Genomic DNA, 25,048 nt, shown 5'->3' on the forward strand with positions numbered 1-25,048 from the left:
GTTAAGCATCTGACTCTTGATTTTGGCTCGGGTCATGATCTCAGGGTTGTGGGATCGAGCCCTGCATCAGGCTCCACACTCAGTGGGGAGTCTGCTTGAGATTCTCTCCCTCTCCCTCTGCCCCTCCTGCTGCTCATGCTCTCTCTCTCTCAAATAAATAAATCTTTAAAAAATAATAATAAGGGGCGCTTGGGTGGCTCAGTCAGTTAAGCATCTACCCCCGGCTCAGGTCATGATCACAGGGTCCTGGGATCGAGCCCCATGTTGGTTCTCCCTTTCCCTCTGCTGCTCCCCCTGCTTGTGCTTGTTCTCTCTCTGTCAAATAAATAAATAAAATCTTTAAAAATAATAATAATTTGCAGCATTTTTTTTCTCTCATAGCAACACACAAAATACTGGTGCTTCACTTAGAGTCGCTGAAATGTATATGCACCATATATACACCACCAAATAAATACGCATACGTACATAAATACAGTTTACAGATTTGGAAACCAAGACTCTGAAAGGTTAAAGTACCATAGACAAGGTCACATAACTCCAGGCACCACTCTAAAACACTCAGAGAAAGTATAAAAGTCATTTCACTTTAATACAAAATCATGTAAAGAAAGTCATGTTAGCAAAACCGAATGTTCACTAAATATCTGTGAAATCATCACTGGAATGTCAATACCATTTTTTCCTGCATTCTCTCCTCCCCTCTCCCTTTGGGCTCACGACTTTCGCTGCTCCTACGCGGTAAAGACCCAGGTCCTCGTGAGACCAGACAGGCAGAGCACACACCTGCACACTGGAGGTCCCTCTGGACGGCTGGTGAGCAGCAGGAAGTGGGCCTCATTTTGCTTGCCTTCTGCTTTCTTGATTTCTTTGTGCTGCTTCCCCAGCCTTGGCCGAGGCTTCAGGGGTGTCCAGTTCTGAGGCCAGGGAAAAAATTATCATGAGAGAGCCTCCTCTCCTTCCTCCTTGGTGGCTTTCAGGGGAAGCAGATGAGCAAGTACAGTGAGTATGCGTGGCACTGGGGGGTGCCAGTGAGAGATGGCCGAGTTTGGAAAAACTGAGAGATGAGTTTGGAAGTCTTGGTGCATTGCCTTCTTGAGTCCAAGAACCTCTGTCTTAGTCGGGGCTTTCGAGCTACATCTGCTTCTCCGATCGGAAAGAGAACCTGGGTATAGAGAGAGAAGGGTCAGAGGGGCAGAGAATGAAGCAAGGAGTGCAGAGCCCTGCGGAATCCGTGAGAGGCTCTTGCAGGCCACTGACTCAAACGTTTGCTCAGGGCTCAGTGGGGGCAGCACTGTTCAGGGGTTTTCCATCTATCAGCTCATTTTACACTCATAACACCTCGATGAGGTAAGTACCCTCCATATCCCTATTTTATAGATTAGCAAACAGGTCCTGCCAGGTTCAGTCACGGGCCCAAGGTCACACAGTAAGTTGTAGCACCAGGAGTTGGACCCACAGCCCACTTAAGCACGGTGCTATGCGGAAAAATGGTGTCCGAACTTTTTTTTTTTTTTTTAATTTCAGGAGGTTTTATTGTGGAGGAAGTATCCATGTTACTTACAATTATAAAACAGATCTTTGCAATGAATAAAGATTGGCATGTAAATTCTTGGATAAAACCTAGATACGCCCTGAGACACGAATACCAAACGTTCGGTGTTCTTCCCCCTCATATGCAAAGTTTTGAAAAGGAAGAAAGCTATCTGGGGTCGATCACAACGTTCAATCTCAGTGCTAATTGCAGCTATGAGAAAGACCCAGAGCTGCCTGGTGGGGTGGAAAGCCAGTGACCGGGAGTATGGGCTAGTACTTCTTGTCAAAGACAAACCCCCTGAGCACCGTTAGCAGCTCTGCTCGCAATGGCTGGGGCGGGCCCTGGACTAGTACTCAGACTCAGCCATCCTCCCCTGAACCTGTGCAAACCGGCACCCCCACCCCACCCCCCCTTCCCTGTCTCAGGAAGTGACATCATCCCCCGCCTCATCATTCATGCCAGGAACCCGGGAGTTGTTCTCAGCTCCTCCCCCACCATCTGCTATATTTTAGTCATCATGCCCCAAATATGTTCCTAATCCCAACACTCCTCATCTCCTCCACTGCCACCCCCCAGTCCGAGTCACCATGATAAGCACCACAGCCTTCCCTCCACCCACTACAATCCACTCACACGGCAGCCAGAATGACCGTGTCACTATACAGAGCTAAGTCATTCCTCAGCTCACACCACTCCGTGGCTCCCCACTGCCCTCAGGATAAAGACCAAAATCCTTCTTAGCATGACCTACTTCTTCAGAAAGCCATTCATTCATTCATTCATTCATCCATTCACTCATTCCATTATAATGAGCTTGTCTGACCATGAAATTGTGGCCTCATGCTCATTAGACACATGGCCTCAGGCCGGCTCGTGCACAGAACAAGCATCTTATTTTTTGCCTTAGCAGTCTCAAACTCTAAGGGGCCCAAAGAACTCTCCTCCAAGCGGCCCAAAGAAACCAGTAGTATACATCTCCTGCCCAGCCAATAGGAGTGTTAAACAAATGCCTTCAGATGCAACAGCTGGTGTGGCATCATGGAGATGCTCTCTCCTTCATTACCTTACCTCAGGAGAACCTTCCTTGGGAAAGAAACACTCCCCCAGGCCTGGCTTTGAGTCTGTCCCCCCCACCACCTCCTCCACAAAGCAGCCAGAGTGAGCTTTTCCATGTAAATACGCACATGTCACTCTCCAGCTTAAAACCCTCCATGTCTTCCCAAAGTGCTCACCGTGAAACTCAGGGTCCCCACTGGGAACCCCTGCCCCCTGCCCTGACTGACCTCAGCCCTCACTCAATTCTCCGTGCTTCTCTCCCGCCTCAGGCCTTTATACCTGCTGTTCCCTCCACCAGAAATGCACTTCCCTCACATCTTTATGGTCTTTCAGGGCCCAGCTTGAATGTCACCTCCTCATTGAAGGCTTCCAGGACTCCCCAAATCTGAAGTTGCCCCCTGTCAACTTCTCTCTCAGCAGCCTATCGAATGGATATCTGAAACGGTCCTGTCAATACACTTCCTTACCTGCTCATTCTGACTCCCCTGCTGGAATGGAAGCACCATGAAGGCAGGGGCTCTGTCTTGTTCACTGCATCCCCAGGACCTAGAACAATGCCTGGCACATGGTAGGCCCCCAATAAATATGTGCTGAAGGATGAATCATTTGGGTTTCGGGTGGTCTTGTCTGACACAGCGGTTTTCATGCTGGCATTCCAGAAAGCCTGGTAATACTTAACTAAACTATGTATGTGCGTAACCTGTGGGCTGCTTGGCCCTCAGATTCATCTCATCCGTTCTCTGCTCCAGGAGGCTGGTCTCTGTGGATGACAGCAAATCTTCTTCCTCTGTCCTCTAGCTTCAGGATGGGCTCAGTTACTGGGAGGCCCCAGCAGGAGCTGGGGAGGTAGGTTGGGGGATGTATTGATGCCCCGGCTCCCTCCCCACCAGGCCTGGTCTTACTAGCTGCTGTGTCCCTCTGCTGACCACCCCCCTTCCCTTTCCCTCATTGCTCCCTCAGCCCAGCTGCCACGCTAGAGTGCTTCTCTGTCCCTTGCTGGTTCCCTTAGCCCTGCTCTCATGTGTCATGTCTGTAAGATGACCCTTCTTTAAATCTTTTCAGTCACTCCTTTTAAGTGTGCTATTTGTTTCTTGCCAGGACCCTGGCAAATGTCCCCCCCCCACCCCACACCCCCATCACTCATCTGCATTAAGTGCCTGGCCCCTACAGGCAATTGAGATCCCTGACTGAGGCTGTTTCTCAGTTCCGTCCAAGAGGTCAGGGGCTGGTATGTCACCGGGCCAGACATTCTCAGAGCAGCCAAGGCAAATGGACTGTTTGCTTCACAGAGGGGTGGGGAAAGGGCCCGCCTCATTGTACGGACACTTGTCAGCTGAGGACGCACCTTTCAAAGTGTGGTCCAAGGGGTCTCCACATCAGAGTTACCTGGGGAATTTATTAGAAATCCAGATTTCTGCGCTTCATCCTAGACTTGACTTCTGAGAATCTGAATTTCAAACAAGGACCACACATTCTATGGTTTGAGACTTAGCACCCGAAGAAATGAGGGATTAACAAGGGAGCATAAACACGAGGGGAGTATTCAAAGGAAATCACATTATGTGGCCCAATGATGGGAGACACAGGGTCCTCTGAATTTGGAAGTAAGAGGGGCTCATTCCCTCGGTCAGTTAAGCATCTGCCTTCAGCTCAGGTCATGATCCCAGGGTCCCAGGATCAAGCCCCGCGTTGGGCTCCCTCTCAGCCTCCCCTCTCCCTCTGCCCTTCCCCCTGCTTATACTCTTTCTCTCTCTCTCAAATAAGTAAAATCTTAAAAAAAAAAAAAGTAGGAGGTAAGAGAGGTAATGAATCAGCCACCCCTGCCTTTTTTTTTTTTTAAGATTTTATTTATTTATTTGAGAGAGAGAGAATGAGAGATAGCACGAGAGGGAAGAGGGTCAGAGGGAGAAGCAGACTCCCTGCCGAGCAGGGAGCCCGATGCGGGACTCGATCCCGGGACTCCAGGATCATGACCTGAGCCGAAGGCAGTCGCTTAACCAAATGAGCCACCCAGGCGCCCAGCCCTGCCTTTTTTTTTAAGTCATCTCCACACCCAACGTGGGGCTCTAACTCATGACCCCGAGATCAAGAGTCACATGCTCCTCCAACTGAGCCGGCCAGGTGCCCCATGAATCGCCCTTAAACTCTAATAATTATCGTTGGTTTTCTTGTTGTTGTAGTATTATTCTATCATAGGGAGGCAGTAGTGTAGAATCTGGACTTCCTGGGTTCAAGTCCTGACTTTACGATTTACTATCTAGGTGACCTCAGGCAAATTACTTTGCCTCTCAGCATCTACTTCTCCACCTGTAGAATGAAGATGATGGCAGCTCCAACCTCACGGGGTCACTGTGAAGAGTCAAGTGCTTAGACTACTGCCCAACATGGATCTCCTAACAGTCCAGCCCCGAATTTTCCTATCCGCTGTGGCACCACGAACCAGGACGTCCCCACCCTGGGTAGCTGGCCAGCCTCCTCGGGCCTCCTTGCCTTCCTTCAGCAACGATTTAGTGGCAACGGGGCAGCAAGTAACTTACAGCTTCCTTATGATTGTCTTCTCCTCCTTGTTACTGCTGGTCTTGCTGGTCTTGGCGACAAGGGCATCGTTTTCTCTTCTTCCTCCTGGGCCTTCTCTTGGTGGAATCAGACCACTGGGGAAAAGGGGACAAATAAAAGGGTTGTTTTATTGCAGACCTTCTGTCTGAGCAGCTCTGAAAGTGAAGGGTCTTAATAATAATTATTGTTATATTAGTAATATTATCATTGAAAGCTAGAGTAAGAGAGATTCTGCTTCTAATAAGGAGACTCTTCCCCCCACCTTTCCAATGTTGATGCCTCCTTTCTTTCCCTTGTCTAACTGCATTGGCTAGTACTTCAAGTTTCTCAACTTTCTAGGAATATGACCACATATCAATTCTCTAACTGAAGCCTTGATTTTCTAATCAATAAAATGAGGATAATAAGAGGGACGCCTGGGTGGCTCAGTGGGTTAAGTGTCCGCCTTCCACTCAGGGTGCTGGGATCGAGTCCCGCCTCGGGCTCCTTGCTCAGCGGGGAGCCTGCTTCTCCCTCTGCCTGCCACTCCCCCTGCTTGTGCTCTCTCTCTCTCTGACAAATAAATAAATAAATAAATAAAATATTTTTTTAAAAATGAGGACAATAAGAGTAACTGCCTCCCAGGATTGCATAAGTGAGGTAATACACAGCCCCTGACACTATAGCAGTGAACAAAACAGACAAAATTATCTCCTATCATGCAATTTATGTTTTTCCATTGGGGAAAGAAGCAGTCGATAAACAAATAAACTGGGGTGCCTAGGTGGCTCAGTCGGTTAAGCATCTGCCTTTGGCTCAGGTCATGATCCCAGGGTCCTGGGATCGAGCCCCACGTTGGGCTCCCTGCTCAGCAGGGAATCTGCTTCTCCTTCTGCCCCTCCCCCCCACTTGTGCTCTCTCTCTCTCTCTCTAGCTCTCTCTCTCTCAAATAATAAATAAAATCTGGGGCACCTGGGTGGCTCAGTCGTTAAGCATCTGCCTTTGGCTCAGGTCATGATCCCAGGGTCCTAGGATCGAGCCCTGCTTTGGGCTCTCTGCTCGGCGGGAAGCCTGCTTCTCCCTCTCCCACTCCCCCTGCTTGCGTTCCCTCTCTCTCTCCGTCTCTATCTGTCAAAAAAAATAAATCTTAAAAAAAAAAAAGAAAGAAAAAGAACCCTTTGTAAGAGGAGACGTCTGAGGGCTTCCTCTCTGCCGTGTGCAAGAAGCCACGAAGAGTCAGAACTAACCATGCTGGCACCCTGATCTTGGACTTTAGCCTCCAGAATTGTGAGAAAAAAATGTCTATTGTTTGAACCACCCAGTGTGTGGTATTTTGTTTTGGCAGAGCCCGGCCGACCGAGCCACCTCCTGAGGCAGGAGTGTCAGACAGCAGGATTCATCCTTCTCTCTCCTTGGCAAAGAGTGAGCTCTTATTATTTAATATTATTTACCTATTATAGTATTAATATTAATACATTATTAACTTATTATTAATAACCCCCCTTTTCCATTATCTGTTGTTACATAACACCCTAAACCATAGTGATTTAAAACAATGAAGATTTATGATTTCTCATGATGGCTCCATTTCTTACAGTTGGCTTGGTGGGTCATCTGGGGGCTGGGCACAGCTGGGGCCGTCAGCTGGGGCATCTCTGTTCTTTGTGTGACTTCTCCCTGGTACTACCTTGAGCTCCCTCACAGGAGTGTGGTCTCAAGCATTCCACAAGGACAAAAAATTCCATGAGGACCAAAATGGAAGCTGCAACAGGCCTCCCCTAGCCTCAGAAGCCAAACAGCATTGCCTCCACCACATTCCACTGGCCAAAGCAAGTCACTGGGCTGCCCAGACTCAAGGACAGGGAAAAAATAGACTCTACCTCTTGAGGGGTGGAAAAGGCTCACTGCAGAAGGCATGCAGGATGGGAAAAATCGTGGCCATCTTTGGAAGCAGCCTACCCCATCTGCCTCAATGAGAAACAATCATTAGTATGATCTTGGACCTTGAAACTGATGCACTTGCTAGGAGAATACCTCAGGTGACATGCTGGTTTCTCTAGAATACAGGACCCAACTGAGTAAACAGAATCCTGCCATCAACTGGCCTCTACCAGAGGGGAAGTACACGGCGGATGCTCTCTGGGAATTCAAAACTGTAACCAAAGTGTGTTGCTCTATTCGCTAACAAGCTGCTCAAGCCCCAGCAGTTCAGCCGTTCCTGTTTTCAACTACCTGTGTCTGAAGTACTTATTTAATGAGAGGAAGACAGGTCTTTCCATTAACACGGTTCCAACCTCAGCAGAAGGAAGACAATTAAATTCTTGTTGGCAGAACTCAGCCCTTTTAGATTTGGCTTGCTAGAACATTTTTACTGTACTGCTGCTCCCTTAGTAATTCTACATTGAATGAATTTATTTTTTTTAAAGATTTTATTTATTTATTTATTTGAGAGACAGAGAAAGAGCACAAGCAGGGGGAGGGGCAGAGGGAGAGGGAGAAGCAGACTCCCCGCTGACCAGGGAGCCTGATGCGGGGCTCGATCCCAGGACCCTGAGATCATGACCTGAGCCAAAGGCAGACGCTTAACGACTGAGCCACCCAGGCGCCCCTGAGCCAGCGTATTTCTTCTAAACTTTCAGAGTCCAAATGTGGCATGATTACTAAAACCACAGGCTCTGATATCAGGCTGTCTGAGGCCACGTCTCACCATTGTCCCCACCAGCTATGGGACTTCAAGCAGGCACCTGACTTTCATGAACCTTAGAACACCTTGGAGATAACATTACCTTAGCTCACCTTGCTGTGAGCACTAACTGAAATGATGCTTGGAATACATTTAGCAGAGTGCCTGGCATGCAGTATGCATTGATAAATATTAGCTGGCGCTGAGTTTTTATTCTCTTGGGCTTTCCTTCTTCTGTCTCTAAGGGAATCTGCTTTGTTTAACTCAACGGTTTCCCAGAATGATTTGGCCACAGAGCCCCCTTTTCTTTTTCTTTCTTTCTTTTTTTTAGAGCCCCCTTTTCAAGAAGCACTTACGCGAAAGAAAACGTTTTGGGAAACAGGGTGCAGATGAATACAGCAAAGTCCAATCCTCATAGGTCAACAGCTTCTTATTTTGTCTCTTGATTGTCCTACAGTCTTTTCCCTTCACGTGTTACTGTGATTTTTTTTTTTTTTAGGATTTTATTTTTAAGTAATCTCTACACCCAATATGGGGCTCAAACTCATGACCGCAAGACCAAGAGTCACACACTCCACTGACTAAGCAAGACAGGTGCCCCTTTTGTGATTTTTTTTTTAATAATAATAATAGTTTTTTAATTTTTATTTTATTTATTTGACAGAGAGAGTGAGAGAGCATAAGCAGGGGGAGCAGTAGAGGCAGAGGGAGCAGGCTCCCCCACTGAGCAGGGAGCCCGATGCAGGACTCGATCCCAAGATCCTGGGATCATGACCTGAGCCGAAGGCAGACACTTAACCATCTGAGCCAGCCAGGTGCCCTACTGTGATCTTTTTAAGCTTTTAACTTTGATATAATTTCAAATCTACAGAAAAGTTGTAAGATTAGTATGAAGAATTCCCATATACTCTTTACCCAGACCCCCCTCCCAATTGTTTCTCTGTGTATCTCTCTACCTATCTGCCTGTCCACCCCCCCCTCCACCCATCCATGCATCTATCTTCTTTCTGAACCACCTGAGAGTAAGCTGGAGACATCTTACCCCCTTATATTCCTAAATACTTCAGTGTGTATTTCACTGGTTCAGTTATCAGGTTACCACATTAATAATTTATTTTAAAGATTTATTTATTTATTTGTGAGAGAGAGAGAGAGAGAGTGTGCGTGCGCCTGCTGAGTGAGCAGGGGGAGGGGCAGGAGAGGGAGAGACAGAAAATCCTGAAGCCGACTCCCTGCTGAGCACAGAGCCCCACACTGGGCTCAGTTCCAGGACCCTGAGATCAGACCTGAGCTGAAACCAAGAGCCGTATGCCTAACCAACTATGCCACCAAGGCCCCCGATTTTTTTAAAGTAGGCTCCACACCCAACGTGGCACTTGAACTCATGACCCTGAGATCAAGACCAGCCGGGTGCCCTTCACATTTGATCTTTTATTTATTTATTTTTTAAAGATTTTATTTATTTACTTGACAGAGAGAGACACAGCGAGAGAGGGAACACAAGCAGGGGGAGTGGGAGAGGGAGAAGCAGGCTTCCCGCGGAGCAGGGAGCCCGATGCAGGGCTCGGTCCCAGGACCCTGGGATCATGACCTGAGCCGAAGGCAGACGCTGAACGACTGAGCCACTCAGGTAGGTGCCCCACATTTGATCTTTGAGAACACTAAATTAGGGGTGCCTGGGTGGCTCAGTGGGTAGAGCTTCTGACTTGTGATCTCAGGGTCGTGAGCTCAAGCCCAACTGGGCATGGAGCTTCCTTAAAAAAATAAATAAAAAATAAAAACAAACAAAACAGTAAATCAGATCTTGTCATTTCCTTGATTGAAACTTTCCAATGACTTCTCACTACACTTACAATAAAATCAGAGCCCCTTTCTGGGGCTCACAAGGCATACCTCTCATCCTCTGCCTGTGTTCCAACTTCTACCGTGGTGGGTCTCTTACATTGGCCATGGTGGTCCCCACCTGTTCCAACTTCTACCGTGGTGGGTCTCTTACACTGGCCATGGTGGTCCCCACCTGTTCCAACTTCTACCGTGGTGGGTCTCTTACACTGGCCATGGTGGTCCCCACCTGTTCCAACTTCTACCGTGGTGGGTCTCTTACACTGGCCATGGTGGTCCCCACCTGTTCCAACTTCTACCGTGGTGGGTCTCTTACACTGGCCATGGTGGTCCCCACCTGTTCCAACTTCTACCGTGGTGGGTCTCTTACACTGGCCATGGTGGTCCCCACCTGTTCCAACTTCTACCGTGGTGGGTCTCTTACACTGGCCATGGTGGTCCCCACCTGTTCCAACTTCTACCGTGGTGGGTCTCTTACACTGGCCATGGTGGTCCCCACCTGTTCCAACTTCTACCGTGGTGGGTCTCTTACACTGGCCATGGTGGTCCCCACCTCGGGCTCTTAGCGCTCTCGCCCCACTTCTGTCCCACCAACCTTTACATGCTCGGCTGCTTCTCGTCATTCACCTCAGAAGGGTCTTCACTGACCAGCCCATGTAAAACAGGCCCCTCCCCAAGCCCCCAGCACTTTGCTGTCATATGTCACCTTGTTTTTTTGTTTTGTTTAGAGAGGGAGAGAGGGAAAGAGGAGGGTGGAGGGGCAGAGGGAGAGCGAGAGAACCTCAAGCAGGCTCTACATCCAGCGAGGAGCCCGACGCAGAACTCGCTTCCACAACCCCGAGATGATGATTCGAGCCAAAATCAGGAGTCGGACGCCCAACCAACTGCACCACCCAGGAGCCCCCTGTCACCTTGGTTTACATTCTTTAGAGCACTTACCACCATAACCCTGCATGTTCGTCTCAGACTTCCTTGTCAATTGCCTCTCTTCCCCCCTAGACTAGCATGGACTTTCTCTGGTTTGTTCACTGCTATAGCCCGGTGCCAGGAATAGTGCCTGGCATCGAGTAGGTCTCCAATAAACTGGCTGAGTGAAAATAAGAACAAATACAGAGCGTGTCAAGGAATTGCAGGCGGGGTGTGGCTCTGCGGTACAGGGCACCCAGGGCAGCAGAGCCCCACCTCTTATAACACTGCAGCTCTTCCTGCACCACCAGCAGCTGGGACTTGAGCTTGTTGCGCTCCTGGAGCACGTCCCGCAGCTCTTGGAGAGTGAAGCGTGGTCGGTTGGGATCTGTCAGGTCAACCACCATTTTGTCCGGCCCCAGGTTTACCTGCGAGAAAAGACGTTGGTCGCTTATACGGTTTCCCTCATGGGGATGGACTGTCCACCCCAAAAAGGCAAATCTTGTTTGTTCACACTTAAAATTTAAATATTTAAATTAGTTCATTAACGGGGATGTGATGGTTAATTTTATGTGTCTACTTGACTGGGCTAAGGATTGCCCAGATAGCTGGTTAAACGTTATTTCGGAGTGTGTCTGTGAAGGTGTTTCTGGAAGATATTAGCATTTGGACTGATGCACTGAGTAAAGCAGATGGCCTTCCCTGATGGGTGGACGGGCATCATCCAATCCACTGAGGGCCTGAAGAGAACAAAAAGTGGAATGAGGGTAAATTCTGAGCTCTGTCTGTTGGTGTGGGACACCCTTCTTCTCCTGCCTTCAGACATTGACACTCCTGGTTCTTGGGCTTTTGGTTCCAGACCAGGACTTACACCATCAGCCCACCCCACCCCTGAGTTCACAGGACGTCCTGGTTCTCCAGCTTGCGAACTGAAGACTGTAAGACTTCTCAGCCTCCATAACTGCATGAGCCAATGCCTCAAATAATATCCCCTTTATGTCGATAGCTATATCCCCTGTTGGGTCTGTTTCTCTGGGGAACTCCGATTAAAACAGGGAATGAAGAGGAGCAGAAGGCCAATTAATGAGTGTACAAGATGAGAGAGTAGAACACTGATCCTTTTGGGGCGCCTGGCTGGCTCAGTCGGTAGAGCGTGAGATTCTTGATCTTGGGGTTGTGAGTTCAAGCCCCATGTTGGGTGTAGAGATTACTTAAAAATAAAATCTTTTTTTTTAAGGTTTTATTTACTTATTTGACAGAGAGAAACACAGCTAGACAGAGAGCACAAGCAAGGGGAGTGGGAGAGGGAGAAGCAGGCTCCCCGCCGAGCAGGGAGCCCGATGTGGGGCTCAATCCCAGGACCCTGGGATCATGACCTGAGCCAAAGGCAGATGCATAACGACTGAGCCACCCAGGTGCCCCAAAAATAAAATCTTTACCAGTGGGGCACCTGGGTGGCTCAGATGGTTAAGCTGACTGCCTTCGGCTCAGGTCGTGATACCAGAGTCCTGGGTTGGAGCCCTGCATCAGGCTCCCTGCTCAGCAAGGGAGTCTGCTTCTTCCCTTCCCCCTGCTCATGCTCTCTCACTCACTCTCTCTGTCGTTCAAATAAATAAATAAATAAATAAATAAATAAATAAATAAATAAATAATCTTTTAAAAAAATCTTTACCAGAAAAAAAAATCATCCTTTTTTAACCAACTTTGTAATAATTGATTCAGGGGAGACTAATGAATGGATCTAAAACTTTTGGGTGAAAGCTTGTTGGGGAACAGAATATTTTCCACAGTTTTAAAGTATTTTCCCACAAGTACTTGTGAATTACAAAGGGAAATAAAGTCCCCTTTACAGTGCAGAAATCTTGCAGACACCATATTACCCAAGTGATACAAGTTGACATCACCAATAATGACAAATTGAGTCGGGTGCCTCGTGATACAATGCACTATGACACAGCATCCCTTCAGCAGTATTTGTGCTAAACATGTATCACTTGAATTCACCCATGACACCTCAGAACCAACCCCAATTGAAGGACATTCTACAAACCAACTGATACATAATCTTCAAAAATGTCAAGGTCGGGGGACGCCTGGGTGGCTCAGTCAGGCGACTGCCTTCAGCTCGGGTCATGATCCCAGAGTCCTGGGATCAAGCCCCGCATCGGGCTCCCTGCTCAGTGGGAAGCCTGCTTCTCCCTCTCCCACTCCCCCTGCTTGTGTTCCCTCTCTTGCTGTCTCTCTCTCTGTCAAATAAATAAATAAAAAATCTTAAAAAAAAAAAAAGGAAACTGTTAAAACAAAACAAAACAATAAAAAAAAAAGTCAAGGTCGTAAAAGACAAGGAAAAGCTGAGGAACCGTTCCAGATTAAAGGTGACTGAAGAGAGATGTCAACACCCCGGATTGGGTCCTGCACCAGAAAAAAGATGCTGTAAAGGACATTATTCTGAATTTTGAATAGGGGTAGTATATCAGGTCTTTGTACGCTATCACTTTTTCCCTCTGAATTCGATCATTTACTTGCAGCTATGCAATAGTATGTCTTGTGAGATACTCACTGAAGTGTTTAGGGTAAAGGACCCTAATCTTCTACTAATCCTGCAACTAACAAAATGTCTGCTCAAATAGTTGAGGAAAACTAGTGGTGAAGAGATAATATATATACATATTATTTTTGTATATGCATAGATATACACATATATGTGTTTTGCGTGTGTATATAAATACTTTGGCGTGTATCTTCTAAGACATACTACACACTACACACGCACACAACTGAAGACACCTGAATCTCAGTGAACGGTATACAGGTATTCATGGTGCTTTTCTGGCAACTCTTCCATAGGTTTGAAATGTTTTCAAACTAAAATTTAAGCAACTGTTTGAAAACAACCTACATGTCCACGAATAGATGCCCAGTTAAATAAAACTAAGGCACAACCACACCACAGTGTTCTCCGGGTGATGGACAGAACGAGACACAGTAGGAAGAGATAATAGTAATAATGAGCACGTTCCTCCTGGCAGACTGACAAGAGTCAGGGTGTTTGAACACTCCCCGCGTTGTAAGGGCTGTGGGGAAGCAGGTACCTGTGCTGACTGCCGGAGGAGTGGGTCTCCTTGGCCTCTCGGAAGCGTAATTTAACATTACATATTATCCAAATTTCAGATGCTCCTTCCCTCCGATCCATTTCCTCAAGACACTCTCCCTCAGGAGCCAAATGACATTGGTTAGGATCTTTCAGTGTTGCATGTGCTAAGAGCAAATGATTGGAACATAAACATCTTTTGATAGGAGACTGGTTAAAGCAGAGAATCTTAACCGTTTTTGTGCCACGGACCCTTTTGGCAGCCTGGGAAAGCCCACGTGGCCCTCCTCCAAACAATGTGTTAAAATGTATAAAATGAAAGGCACAAAATTATAAGGAGACCAACTAAGGTGACATACACTCATCAAAATCCTCTAAAAACAAATTTATGATTAATATACCTGCTTCTTTATTAAACAAGGTGAGCTAGACGCAGGGCCAGTGAAATACTGAACAGAAGCGAAACTTTGAGATGTGAACTACACTGTAATGGGACATGAAGATATCTGTGATTTCCATCAGTGACTACCACAGGTATTGCTAATATTCCTGTGGTTTGCTGTCTACATTCACAATTGAAGAAAGTGACACATTTCAGTTGGAAGTTAATGAAAATATAATTTTTTTCCCATGCAAGGACATGGGCCTCTTGGATTAGAATCAACGATCCCCTTGGGTGTCCAAGAACTTCAAGTTAAGAACCCTCAGCTGGGGCTCCTGGCTGGCTCAGTTGGTTAAGCGTCTGCCTTTGGCTTGGGTCATGATCCCAGGGTCCTGGGACAGAGCCCTGCACTGGGCTCCCTGCTCCGTGGGAAGCCTGCTTCTCCCTCTCCCACTCCTGCTGCTAACGACGGAGCCACCCAGGCGCCCATTATTCAGGCTTTAAAAGGAAGGAAATTCAGATACAAGCCACACCATGGATGGACTCTGAAGACATTATGTTAAGTGAAATAAGCCAGTGACAGAAGGACAAATACTATACAAGTCTATTTATATGAATATAAGTAGAACAGTGGAATAGGCAAGTTCATAGAGATAGAAAGTAGACAGGGGGAGGGGGAGTAGGGAGCTGGTGTTTACTGTGGACGAGTTTCAGTTTTGCAAGAGGAAAAGAATTCGGGCAGGAATGGTGGGTGATAGTTGCACAACGATGTGAATGTACTTAATGACACTGAAGTGTGCACTTAAAAATGGTTAGGGTGGTAAATTTTACATGTAATTTACCGCAATTAAAGATAATTTAAAAACCCGAAAAAAATAATAAGGTGTATTTTTATGAACTGCCTCGTGATGCTAAACTAATTCATTCTCTCTGCCCTTTTCCCCACCCCTGTTCTTAAGACTGCGGTTTGGGAGGAAAATGCCATCTCATCTGCTGGTTGATAAAGCTTGTCCACTGTGCCCCACAGAGGAAATCACCCGGGCCCCGTGCAGAGCACGCTGTACACGGTCTATGGTGGGGGCCCCCTCCATATCCTTGTTCCTGGGGTTGGAGGTGGCAGGGATGAGCTCAGAACGTGAGCTGAGCCACTCTGAGCAGGTCACTTAACTTCTCTTGAGTCTCAAAAGCCAGACTGTGATCATGATACTCAACTATCTCGTATGATGGACACTAAAGTAGAAAATGTATCTACAAGTACAGTTGTTACTGGGACGAACAAGTAGCTGACATAAGTGTACCAGGGAAGTGACCAGAAACCTTCGCTCTTATTTCCCTGCAAATGTCAGTGACCCTGTTCCTCCTGTCCTTTCTTGGCACGCTTCTCAGTTTGTGATCTTGTACTGCAGTTCTGGAGGTGTGGGTGTCTTACCTCTCCCACTAGACAGGAGCTCTGTGAGGGCAGGGTCCCCATCTAATTTACCTCTGCAGCCCCAGGGTCCAGCATGGTGCAATCACTCATCAAATGTCATTCCAACAAATAAGGTCGAATATGTGTATTTCGTGTGCGGTGGTGAAGACTGGCATCTCTGAGTTCAAATCCTGCCTTCACCTCTTACTTGCAGTAATTCCTTTGGCAAATTACTTAACTGTTCTATGCCTCATTTCTGTAAAATGGATATACTGATAGTAAGAGGAATAAATGAGATAGTCCACTTAGGGCAGCTTTTTTTTTTTTAAGTGTGGCTGGAGACCCCTTAGTAATTCATATTGATTTAATCAATTGCAACAAGAATTTAAAAACTCATAAAAATAGAATAGGCAAGTAAAGTGATTCCTGGGTGGCTCAGTTGGTTAAGCGTCTGCCTTTGGCTCAGGTCACGATCCCGATCCCGGGGTACTGGGCTCCTTGCTCAGTGGGGAGCCTGCTTTTCCCTCTGCCGGCCACTCCCCCTGCTCTCTCTCTCACAAATAAAACCTTAAAAAAAAAAAAAGAATATGCAAGTGTGATTGTGCATCATACTTAATAAGGGTGAGTTAAGATAAATTGTTTCTTAAAACTTTTGTTTCATCAATACTGGAAAGCGCTATAATTGGTAATTTTGTAAAATGGAGGTATAACATACATGAACTAATCTTGAGTTTATAGCTTGATGATTTTTTAAAAATATTTCTTCACTTCCTCAAGCTTTTTTTTTCTTAATTAATATGTCAGAGAGAGAGAGGGAGAGTGCTAGTAGGGGTATTGGCAGGCAGAGGGAGAAGCAAGCTCCCCACTGAGCAAGGAGTCCAACATGGGGCTCAATCCCAGGACCCTGGGATCATGACCTGAGCCGAAGGCAGACACCTAACGACTGAACCACCCAGGCGCCCCGCTTGACGACTTTTTTAAAAAAGATTTTATTTATTTACTTTAGAGAGACAGAGAGAGCACATGCATGCATGAGCAGGGGGAGGAGCAGAGGAAGAGGGAGAGGGAAAGAGAATTTTCAGCGGACTCCCCAGTGAGTGCAGAGCTGGACCAGGGGTGGATCCCACAACCCTCAGATCATGACCTGAGCCAAAACCAAGAATCTGACCTTTAATGGACTGAGCCACCCAGACATCCCTTGATGATTTTTAACATAGGTACACACCCATGTAATCACACCCAGATGTGCTCCCTATGAACTCCCACCCCCCACCAACTGGAGCTACCATCAGTCTTCTATAAATACAGATTATTTTGCCTGTTGTTGAATTTCCCATAAATATATATAGTAGGCTCTCTTTTGTTCCTGGCTCCTGTCCCTTAGCGTAACATCTGAGAGTCACGCACACAGTTGTGTGTATCAGCGCTCTGCTCTTTTTCACTACCGTGTAGTATTGCACTGTGTGACTATACCACAATTTTTAAAATCCATTCTGTTGCACTTGTTCCAGTTTGGCACAATTCTGAATAAAGGTGCTCTGAATATTCTTATAGGCGTCTTTTGGTGGTCACAGCACTGATTCCCCTCACTTAAAATTTACTTCTTATTCTAGGTCAAGATTCTCAGAATGCGATGGCACTTGTCACAAATGCAGGTTCTCAGGTCCCATCCCAGACCTGCTGAATCAGAAACTCTGGGGCTAGGGCCCTGCAATCTGGGCTTTAACGAACACTCCGGGTGGTTTCGCTGCAGGCTAAAGCTTGAGAGCCCCTGAGCTAGGTCAAGTCAAAAAGGCTCGAAGCCCCTGATTCAGAACTAACGCAGCCCAAGTAAGTGCACCTATTAAGTGCTCGATAAATGTAACTATGAGGATGCTTCTCATCTGAGGACTGGGTGGGCGCTGTGGTCGTTTTCAGGCGCTCGGTTATTCCTGGGAGAGCGGCCTCCGGGCCACTGGGAGCTCCCCTCCCGCGCAGCCCAGGCTGCCCCCGCAGGGCCCGGAATCCGGCACTCACCTGCCCGCCGGCCGCCGAGCCCTCTGTCCGCAGCCCCTCCACCTCTTTCCTCAGGTTGTCCCTCTCCATCCTCAGCTCCTCCACCGTCAGGTTGCCCTCATTCACCAGCGTTTCCAGCATCTCCAGGACGCGGACGATCTTGAACTGCAGCTGTGTCACCCGGGGATCGCTGCCCAGGGCCATCAGCTCGCGGCCCATCACGTAGGAGATGTCATACACGTCCTCGGTCGTCAGCTGGAAGGGGCTCTTGCCCAAAGCCCCTTCGGGCCCAGCCTCGTCCCCTTCCTCCTCCTCTTCTTCCTCCTCCTGTCGCAAAGGGGGCTCCTCCATGGCCACCCAGACCCCCGCAGCTGCAGGAGCAGCCTTCTCAGAATCCCCAACCCTCCAACTTCCTCCTGGCTCAGAAAACTTTCCGCGGGGTAGAGACCCTGCCTGCCCCGGGCGGGAGGGGATGGCCCAGGAGCGGCCAATCAGCGCAGCCGAGGGGTGGGCCCGGGGCAGAAAGGCCGCGCTCCGGGGCTTCCAGGCCCGGACACGGGGTGCACCGGCCCCTCTTGAGTACCGTGCAGGAGGGCGGCCCCCAGGATGTGGTTTGGGGCACGAAAAGACAACAGAAAGGGGGGACAGCCGAGAAGAGGAACGGAGAGGTTAAGGGGTGACCGCGATTGCTCCCGGCTGGGAGTATTGCAAACTGGGTGGGGGAGGGGCGGCCGCCGGAGCCCCGCCCTTGGTGACAGGCGCCACCGCTGCCGGGTTTCCATGGAGACGAGGGTGGAGTTTCCACCTCCAGTCTGGGAAAGAGGGTAAAAAGCACACAACTTTTTCCTTTCTATGCTCAAGCTTTTCAGCCATAGAATTTGCATTCTACGTGGAGGAAGATCCGGGTCTGTGTTTGGGGGGTATTTTCAGAAGCCTGCGGCAAAACAGAGGACATTTGTTGGTGTCTGCGCGTGGGAGTCAAGAGACCTGGGTTGCACAAAACTCCCGGGCCCACTGTCGCCGGGACCTGCGGAATCTGACTCTCAATAAAATGGAGAATCCCTGCGCTGTGCCCTTTGCGTATTCCTGGGCTCCTCACGTTAACTCAGCTTTGCAGCCTTGGCAAATTACTTAACCCTCAATTTCCTGCTCAGTGAATAACAGCACCTATGTGGTAACGTTGCTGCAGGAACATATTAAGATGAGGTCATGAGATAATGTGTGTGACACAAGTACTTAGGAAGTACTCAAAAAATGTTAGCTTGTATTCGTCATTCTGCCCTCCAAACATTAAACTTGTGTGGGACACACGTAGCACATGGGTTGGGTTGGAAGGAGTAATAAACAAGTAAAAAAATCACTCTCTGCTTTGAAAGTTAGAAAGCATTCTACAGATAGGGTATTAGAATATTAGCAGCGTGGATTACAAAGCGAGTTACTTTAGGTTTGATTAGAAAATTTTTTTTACAGATTTTATTTATTTATTTGACAGAGACACAGCGAGAGAGGGAACACAAGCCGGGGGAGAGAGAGAAGCAGGCTTCCTGCCAGGTAGGGAGCCCAATGTGGGGCTAGTTCCCAGGACCCTTAACGACTGAGCCACCCAGGCGCTCCGTTATTAGAAATTTCTAATAGTCATAGGCAGAAAACTTAACAGTGGAGCTTGTCTATTTTTCCCAGGAATATATTGCTAGCTTTCTTTGTGGTAGATGTGCCTGATTTTCTCTACACTGAGATTCCAGCAACCCCATGTTGAGTGGCCAAGGATAAAATAAGCAAAAACCAAAGCAAGCAAACAAAATAGACACTATTTTCAGAGGGTACAATGTTCTAATGATCAAAACCAGGTTTCTGGGCAAGGGCTCAGTAATTCATAAATCACAGATGTGACTACACCCAGTGATTAAATGAGATGAAATGTTAAGCTTGCCATAAATAAAATATGGTGTATCCACACAATGGAATATTATTCTACCATAAAAAGGAATGAAGGCCCAGAAATAAACCCTTGCAAATATGGTCAAATAATTTTCAACAAGGGTGCCAAGACCATTCTTTGGGGAAATGACAGTCTTTTCAACAAATGTTGTTAGAAAAATTGGATACCCACATGTAAAAGTATGAAGGTGGACCCCTTGCCTTACACCATATATAAAAATTAACTCAAAATAGATCTAAAACATAAAGCTATAAAACTCTTAGAAGAAAACATAGGGGAAAAGCTTTATGTCACTGGATTTAGCAATGATTTCTTCAAAAGCACAGGCAACAAACGAAAAAAATAGTTAACGGGACTATATCAACATTTAAAACTTGTGCATCTAAGACCACAATTAACAGAGTGAAAAGGCAGCCTACAGAATGAGTGAATATATTTGCAAGTCATATCTAATACGGGGTTAATATCCAGAATGAATATGTAGTAGGAGAGATGTATATGTATCTCCTACAATGCAATGAAAAAAAAAAACCTAAATAACTGATTAAAAAATACGCAAAGTAAAAATAGATGCAAAATCCTTAGCAAGATACTAGTAAACAGAATTTAGCACTACAAAAAAATTATATAACATGACCAAGTAGGGTTTATTCCAGGGATGCAAGGCTGGTTCAGAAAAGACAATCTATGTAATCCACCATATTAACAGGCTAAAGATTACACACACACACAACTATTAGAGCTAATAAACAGCTCAAGGTTGCAGAATACAAGATCAATATACAAAAAATAATTGTGGGGTGCCTGGGTGGCTCAGTTGGTTAAGTGGCTGCCCTTGGCTCAGGTTGTGATCTGGGGGTCCTGGGATGGAGCCCTGCATCAGGCTCCCTGCTCAGCGTTCATTTGTGCTCTTTCTCTCTCTCTCTCAAATAAATAAAATCTTAAGAAAAAAAACTAATTTCATTTATATACATTTGCAAGACATAACCAGAAAGTGAAATTAAGAAAATAATTCCACTTACAATGACATCAAAAAGTATAAAATACTTAGAAATAACTTTAACAAAAGAAGAACAAGACTTGCACACTGAAAACTACAAAATATCATTGAGAGGAATTAAGATGTAAATAAATGGAAAGACATCATGTGTTCAAAAATTGTAATAATATGGTTAAGATGGTGATATTCTCCATCTTACATTTCCAGTTGATCTATAGATCAGCATAATTCCTATCAAAATCTGTGCACAAAACAGTTAACATAGCAGGCCCAGGGATACCATCATTTGAAAATCCTGCTTCCAAGGTTGGCCCTTGGCTAGGATCTGGGAATTTGTGTTTGGGGAGGGTTCCACCACCCCAACTGATAAGAGTAGCTCAGTGTGCCTTAACTGTTTATGCAAACAACATAGTTTACCGGCTTTCCTCCTGGGAGTATGGAATTTTGGTATGCGCTAGGCAGAAGGTGCCTGCATGACAAGCCCCCTTAAAAACCTTTGGCACAGTCTCTAATGAGCTTCTCTCATAGACAACATTTCACAGATGTCATAACTCATTACTGGGAAGTTATGCTAAATCAAGCCAGTCACAAAAGACCTCCTATTGTATGATTCCATTCATATGAGATGTCCAGAACAGGCAAGTCCATAGAGAGAGAACATCTACTGCATGCAAAGTCTAGAGTGTTATAGTCAACTGGGCTGTGGAGTTAGGCAGTCTTTGACTTGAACCTTACAATTGCTACTTGCTGGTACATAAGTTTGATCAAGTTCCCTAATCTCTCCAAATCCCTATTTCCTCAATGTAAACTGGGAAAAATAAAAGTATTTCCCAAGAATGGTGTGAAGGTTAGATGAGATAATGCATGAAAAGTGCCTGGTCCAGGGTCTAGCACATCTTAAGCATCAATGGATGCTGTCTATTATTGGCTATTATAAAAAAGTGTTAGTAATCTTAACTCTTAGATCCCTCATAGAATTCAACAATCTGTTGGTAGCTAGTCATGACCCTTCTCTCTCCATCGAGAAATTATGAAAACAATTATGAGTTACAAATTTAGCTAAGGTTCTTAAAAGTGTACTCAGCAGACCACCAGCATTGGGATCACCTGGAAACTTTTCAGCAATGCAAATTCTTGACCCACTGAATCAGAGACTTTGGGAGTGGGCCCCAGCAATCTGTGTTTCCACAGCCCTCCAGGTAATTTTTTTTTTAAGATTTTATTTATTTATTTGAAAGAGAGAGAGAGCACAAGCAGGGGGGAGGGGCAGAGGGAGAGGGAGAAGCAGACTCCCCACTAAGCAGGCTCCAGAGCCCTACATGGGGCTCCATCCCAAGACCCCAGGATCATGACCTGAGCGGAAGGCAGACACTTAACTGACTGAGCCACCCAGGCGCCCTGCCCTCCAGGCAATTCTAATGCATGCTCAAGTGAAAAACAGTAAGTGATAGCACAGTGTTCAAAGGGGTGGGTTCGAGACCAGATCACAAGTGTGAAATTGTGATTGACTCTGCCACTTGCATGCTGTGTGATGTTAGGCAAGTAAATTGTGCCTTTACTCAGGGGCTCAGTTTTCCCAGCTGTAATATGGGGTAATGATATAATCTAGTTTGTGAGATTGTCGTGAAGGCTTTAGAACAGTGTCTGGCACATGGTAAGTACCCAAGAGATGTTGGCTGTTATTGTTACTATTATTTTAAAAAATTTTATTTATTTATTTATTTATTTATTTATTGCGCACAAGTGGGAGGAGGGGCAGAGGGAGAAAGGGAATCTCCAGCAGACTCCGTGCTGAGCATGAAGCCCAACGTGGGGCTCCATCCCGCAACCCTGAGATCATGACCTGAGCCAAAATCAAGAGTTGGATGCTCAACCGACTGAGCCACCCAGGCGCCCCTATGTTGGCTATCATTATTATTATTATAAGCTACTTTTATCACCTAAATATGAAATATAAGATATTTCCCAAGTTCATATAATTATTGGAGAACCAGATATGGAAAGCTGGATTAGCAATGTAGAATAGATTTACAACAAAACTTTTTAAAGTCACAAGATATATCAAAGTTTTTTTTTAAAGATTTTTATTTATTTATTGAGAGAGAGAGAGAATGGTAGAGAGAGAGCATGAGAGGGAGGAAGGTCAGAGGGAGAAGCAGACTCCCTACCGAGCAGGGAGCCCGATGTGGGACTCGATCCCGGGACTCCAGGATCATGACCTGAGCCGAAGGCAGTCGCTTAACCAACTGAGCCACCCAGGCGCCCTCAAAGTTTTTTTTTAAAGACTTTATTTATTTGACAGAAAGAGAGCACAAGCAGGGGGAGTAGCAGGCAAGAGAGTGGGAGAAACAGGCCCCCCACTGAGCAGGGTGCCCAATGTGGGCCTCGATCCCAGGTTGCTGGGATCATGACCTGAGTCAAAGGCAGATGCTCAACCGACTGAGCCACCCAGGCGCCCCTATCATGATACAAAGTTTTATTTATTTATTTATTTTTAAAGATTTTATTTATTTATTTGAGAGAGAGAGAGAGAGAGAGAGCACATGAGAGGGGGAAGGGTCACAGGGAGAAGCAGACTCCCTGCTGAGCAGGGAGGCTGATGCGGGACTCGATCCTGAGACTCCAGGATCATGACCTGAGCCGAAAGCAGTCGCTGAACCAACTGAGCCACCCAGGCACCCCATGATACAAAGTTTTAAAAAGAATTTCAAAAACACTCTTCCTCTGAGATTTAAGACCATGTATGCAGCTGCACTCCACCCCCCCCACCGCCCCGCCTTTGAGTAGAAACCAAAGTGACTGCAAAAGGTCATAAGGTTATGCCCTATGGTTAAACAAAGGAAAAAGTGATGTAGAAAACCGAAGCAGTGGGTGGGCCACACTTAATAAAAAAGCAGCTATAAATGTTTGCAGGCTAATGTCCACCAATAGGAAAGTTCCATGAGCAGCCCCTGGCTGGCTCAGTCGGAAAAGCGTGCAACTCTTGATCTCACGGTTGTGAGTTTGAACCTCATGTTGGGTATAGAGGTTACTTAAGTTAATAAAACTTAAAAAAAAAAAAAAGAAAAAAGTCCCATTAGCAAATATCTGTGGTCCTATTGATGTAATTTTGGTATGTAGGTGAGTTCCAGAGCTGAGGGCCAAGAAAGAATTCTTGAGACGTCTTTGGTGCAAAATGGTGGTTTTATTAAAGCCCGGGGACAGAACCCGTGGGCAGACAGAGCCGCTGCCCCGGGATTGTGAGGGGTGAGTGATCATATACTTGAGAGTTGGGGGAGGTAAGGAAAAGGGAGGTTTTCAAAAGAATTTTTTATGCTAAAAGAGGACGACCTACAAGATATTGGAGGCCTTGTCATTGTCAAGTTTTTCCCTCTAGTAAAACATAACGTTAAGACAGTTGGGAGTTTCCTTCTGGAAGTTAGGTTATTGACAAGAATTCTTTTATTGATAAGGACGCTTTTTTTCTTGTGAATCACGAAGACATTTTGTAAGCTGAGGGAGACCCATGTCCTGCAGGACTGTGATCTCTATTAGCTAACCATTTGTTTTTCCTTCCCTTAGCGTTAGGGCAGCCAGGAGTGCCTGAGAAATGTTCCACCTGTCCCACCTGGGAGTGGGGAGCGGGGGGGTGCGGGAAGCAGGGTGTCAGCTTGTGCTTTGTCCTCAGCTTGCCTTCAGCTCCCTCATCACTATTTTGATACATCAAGCAGAGTAAGTTTTATTCTCCTTCTGAATACCTGTGGCACCATTTATTTCCTGAGTGGTACACTCAGTATAGCTTTCTTCGTGTTCTCCACATTATTTTCAAGTGTTCTTACCTTTAAATCATGTACTGAAACAGCAAGGATTCTGGAAATTTTCCAGTTTGGCTTAAATGCCTGCAACCTTGGGTCAGTGACTTCATCTCTAGGAGTTAAAGGTCTTTAGAAAACAATCTGGTTGCAGGAAGGGTGGTACCCAGGGCACTAGTTTTGAATCTGTGTTTGCATAAGAACATACTTTTTTTGTTTTGTTTTGTTTTTAAACTTAGGTGAAATGTTTATTCACTGTGGTGAGTGGGTGAAGAAGCATTACAGGAGATTTTGGCAGAAGAGAATACAGTCCTCTGTCCCACCCTCCAGGCTAGCTCTTGCTGCACCCTGGAACATAAAAATACACTCCTCAAAGAGTTGTTGAGACGATGAAATGAGCCTAGTCCAGTGCCGGGCAGGTTTGCTCTAAGATTCTATTAGTGTGCAACTTCTACAGAAATCTCAAGTAGGGTGGTCCCTGCTGCCCTCTAGATCTTCTGCTTGGTTTGTAAAGTATTCTGCTATTTACTTTTAATTACAGCTGACCCCTGAACAACACGGGAGTTAGGGACACCAATTCCCCCCCCCAGGTCAGAAATCCACGTATAACTTTTGACTCCCCCAAACCTTAACTGTTAATGGCCTACTGTTGACCGGAAGCCTTACCAATAATAAAAACAGTCGATTAACACATATTTTGTATGTTCTATGTATTATATACTGTATTCTCACAATAAAGTAAGCTAGAGAAAATAAAATGTGATTGGGCATCTGGGTGGCTCAGTTGGTTAAGCGACTGCCTTTGGCTCAGGTCATGATCCTGGAGTCCCGGGATCGAGTCCCACATCGGGCTCCGGGCTCCGGGCTCGGCAGGGAGTCTGCT

General features: G+C 46.4%; 1 protein-coding gene across 1 annotated transcript; it reads right to left on the minus strand.

Moving 5' to 3' along the window:
- Positions 1-566: 566 nt before the first annotated feature.
- Positions 567-17,987, minus strand: RILPL2 (Rab interacting lysosomal protein like 2). The gene is made up of 4 exons (XM_088019495.1): positions 17,457-17,987; positions 10,836-10,987; positions 5,131-5,244; positions 567-1,165 (listed from the first exon to the last, which is right to left on the minus strand). Exons 1-4 carry the CDS (start codon positions 17,784-17,786, stop codon positions 1,135-1,137), a joined length of 627 nt encoding a protein of 208 aa, XP_087875621.1. The 5' UTR covers positions 17,787-17,987; the 3' UTR covers positions 567-1,134.
- Positions 17,988-25,048: the final 7,061 nt, after the last annotated feature.

The sequence above is a fragment of the Eumetopias jubatus genome, unplaced genomic scaffold (genome assembly GCF_037043125.1).
Source record: "Eumetopias jubatus isolate StellerSeaLion01/CBP00866 unplaced genomic scaffold, mEumJub1_p1.0 scaffold_16, whole genome shotgun sequence".
In the NCBI taxonomy this organism is placed as follows: Eukaryota; Metazoa; Chordata; class Mammalia; order Carnivora; family Otariidae; genus Eumetopias; species Eumetopias jubatus.

Bases quoted from the DNA above. Each gene is read 5' to 3' on its own strand.
- RILPL2 (XM_088019495.1), bottom strand. From the start codon at position 17,786: ATGGAGGAGCCCCCTTTGCGACAGGAGGAGGAAGAAGAGGAGGAGGAA. The intron at 10,988-17,456 runs GTGAGTGCCGGA...CTTTTCTCGCAG, and splicing joins GCTCGGCGGCCGGCGGGCAG to GTAAACCTGGGGCCGGACAA. The intron at 1,166-5,130 runs GTAAGTTACTTG...CTCTATACCCAG, and splicing joins AAGACAATCATAAGGAAGCT to GTTCTCTTTCCGATCGGAGA.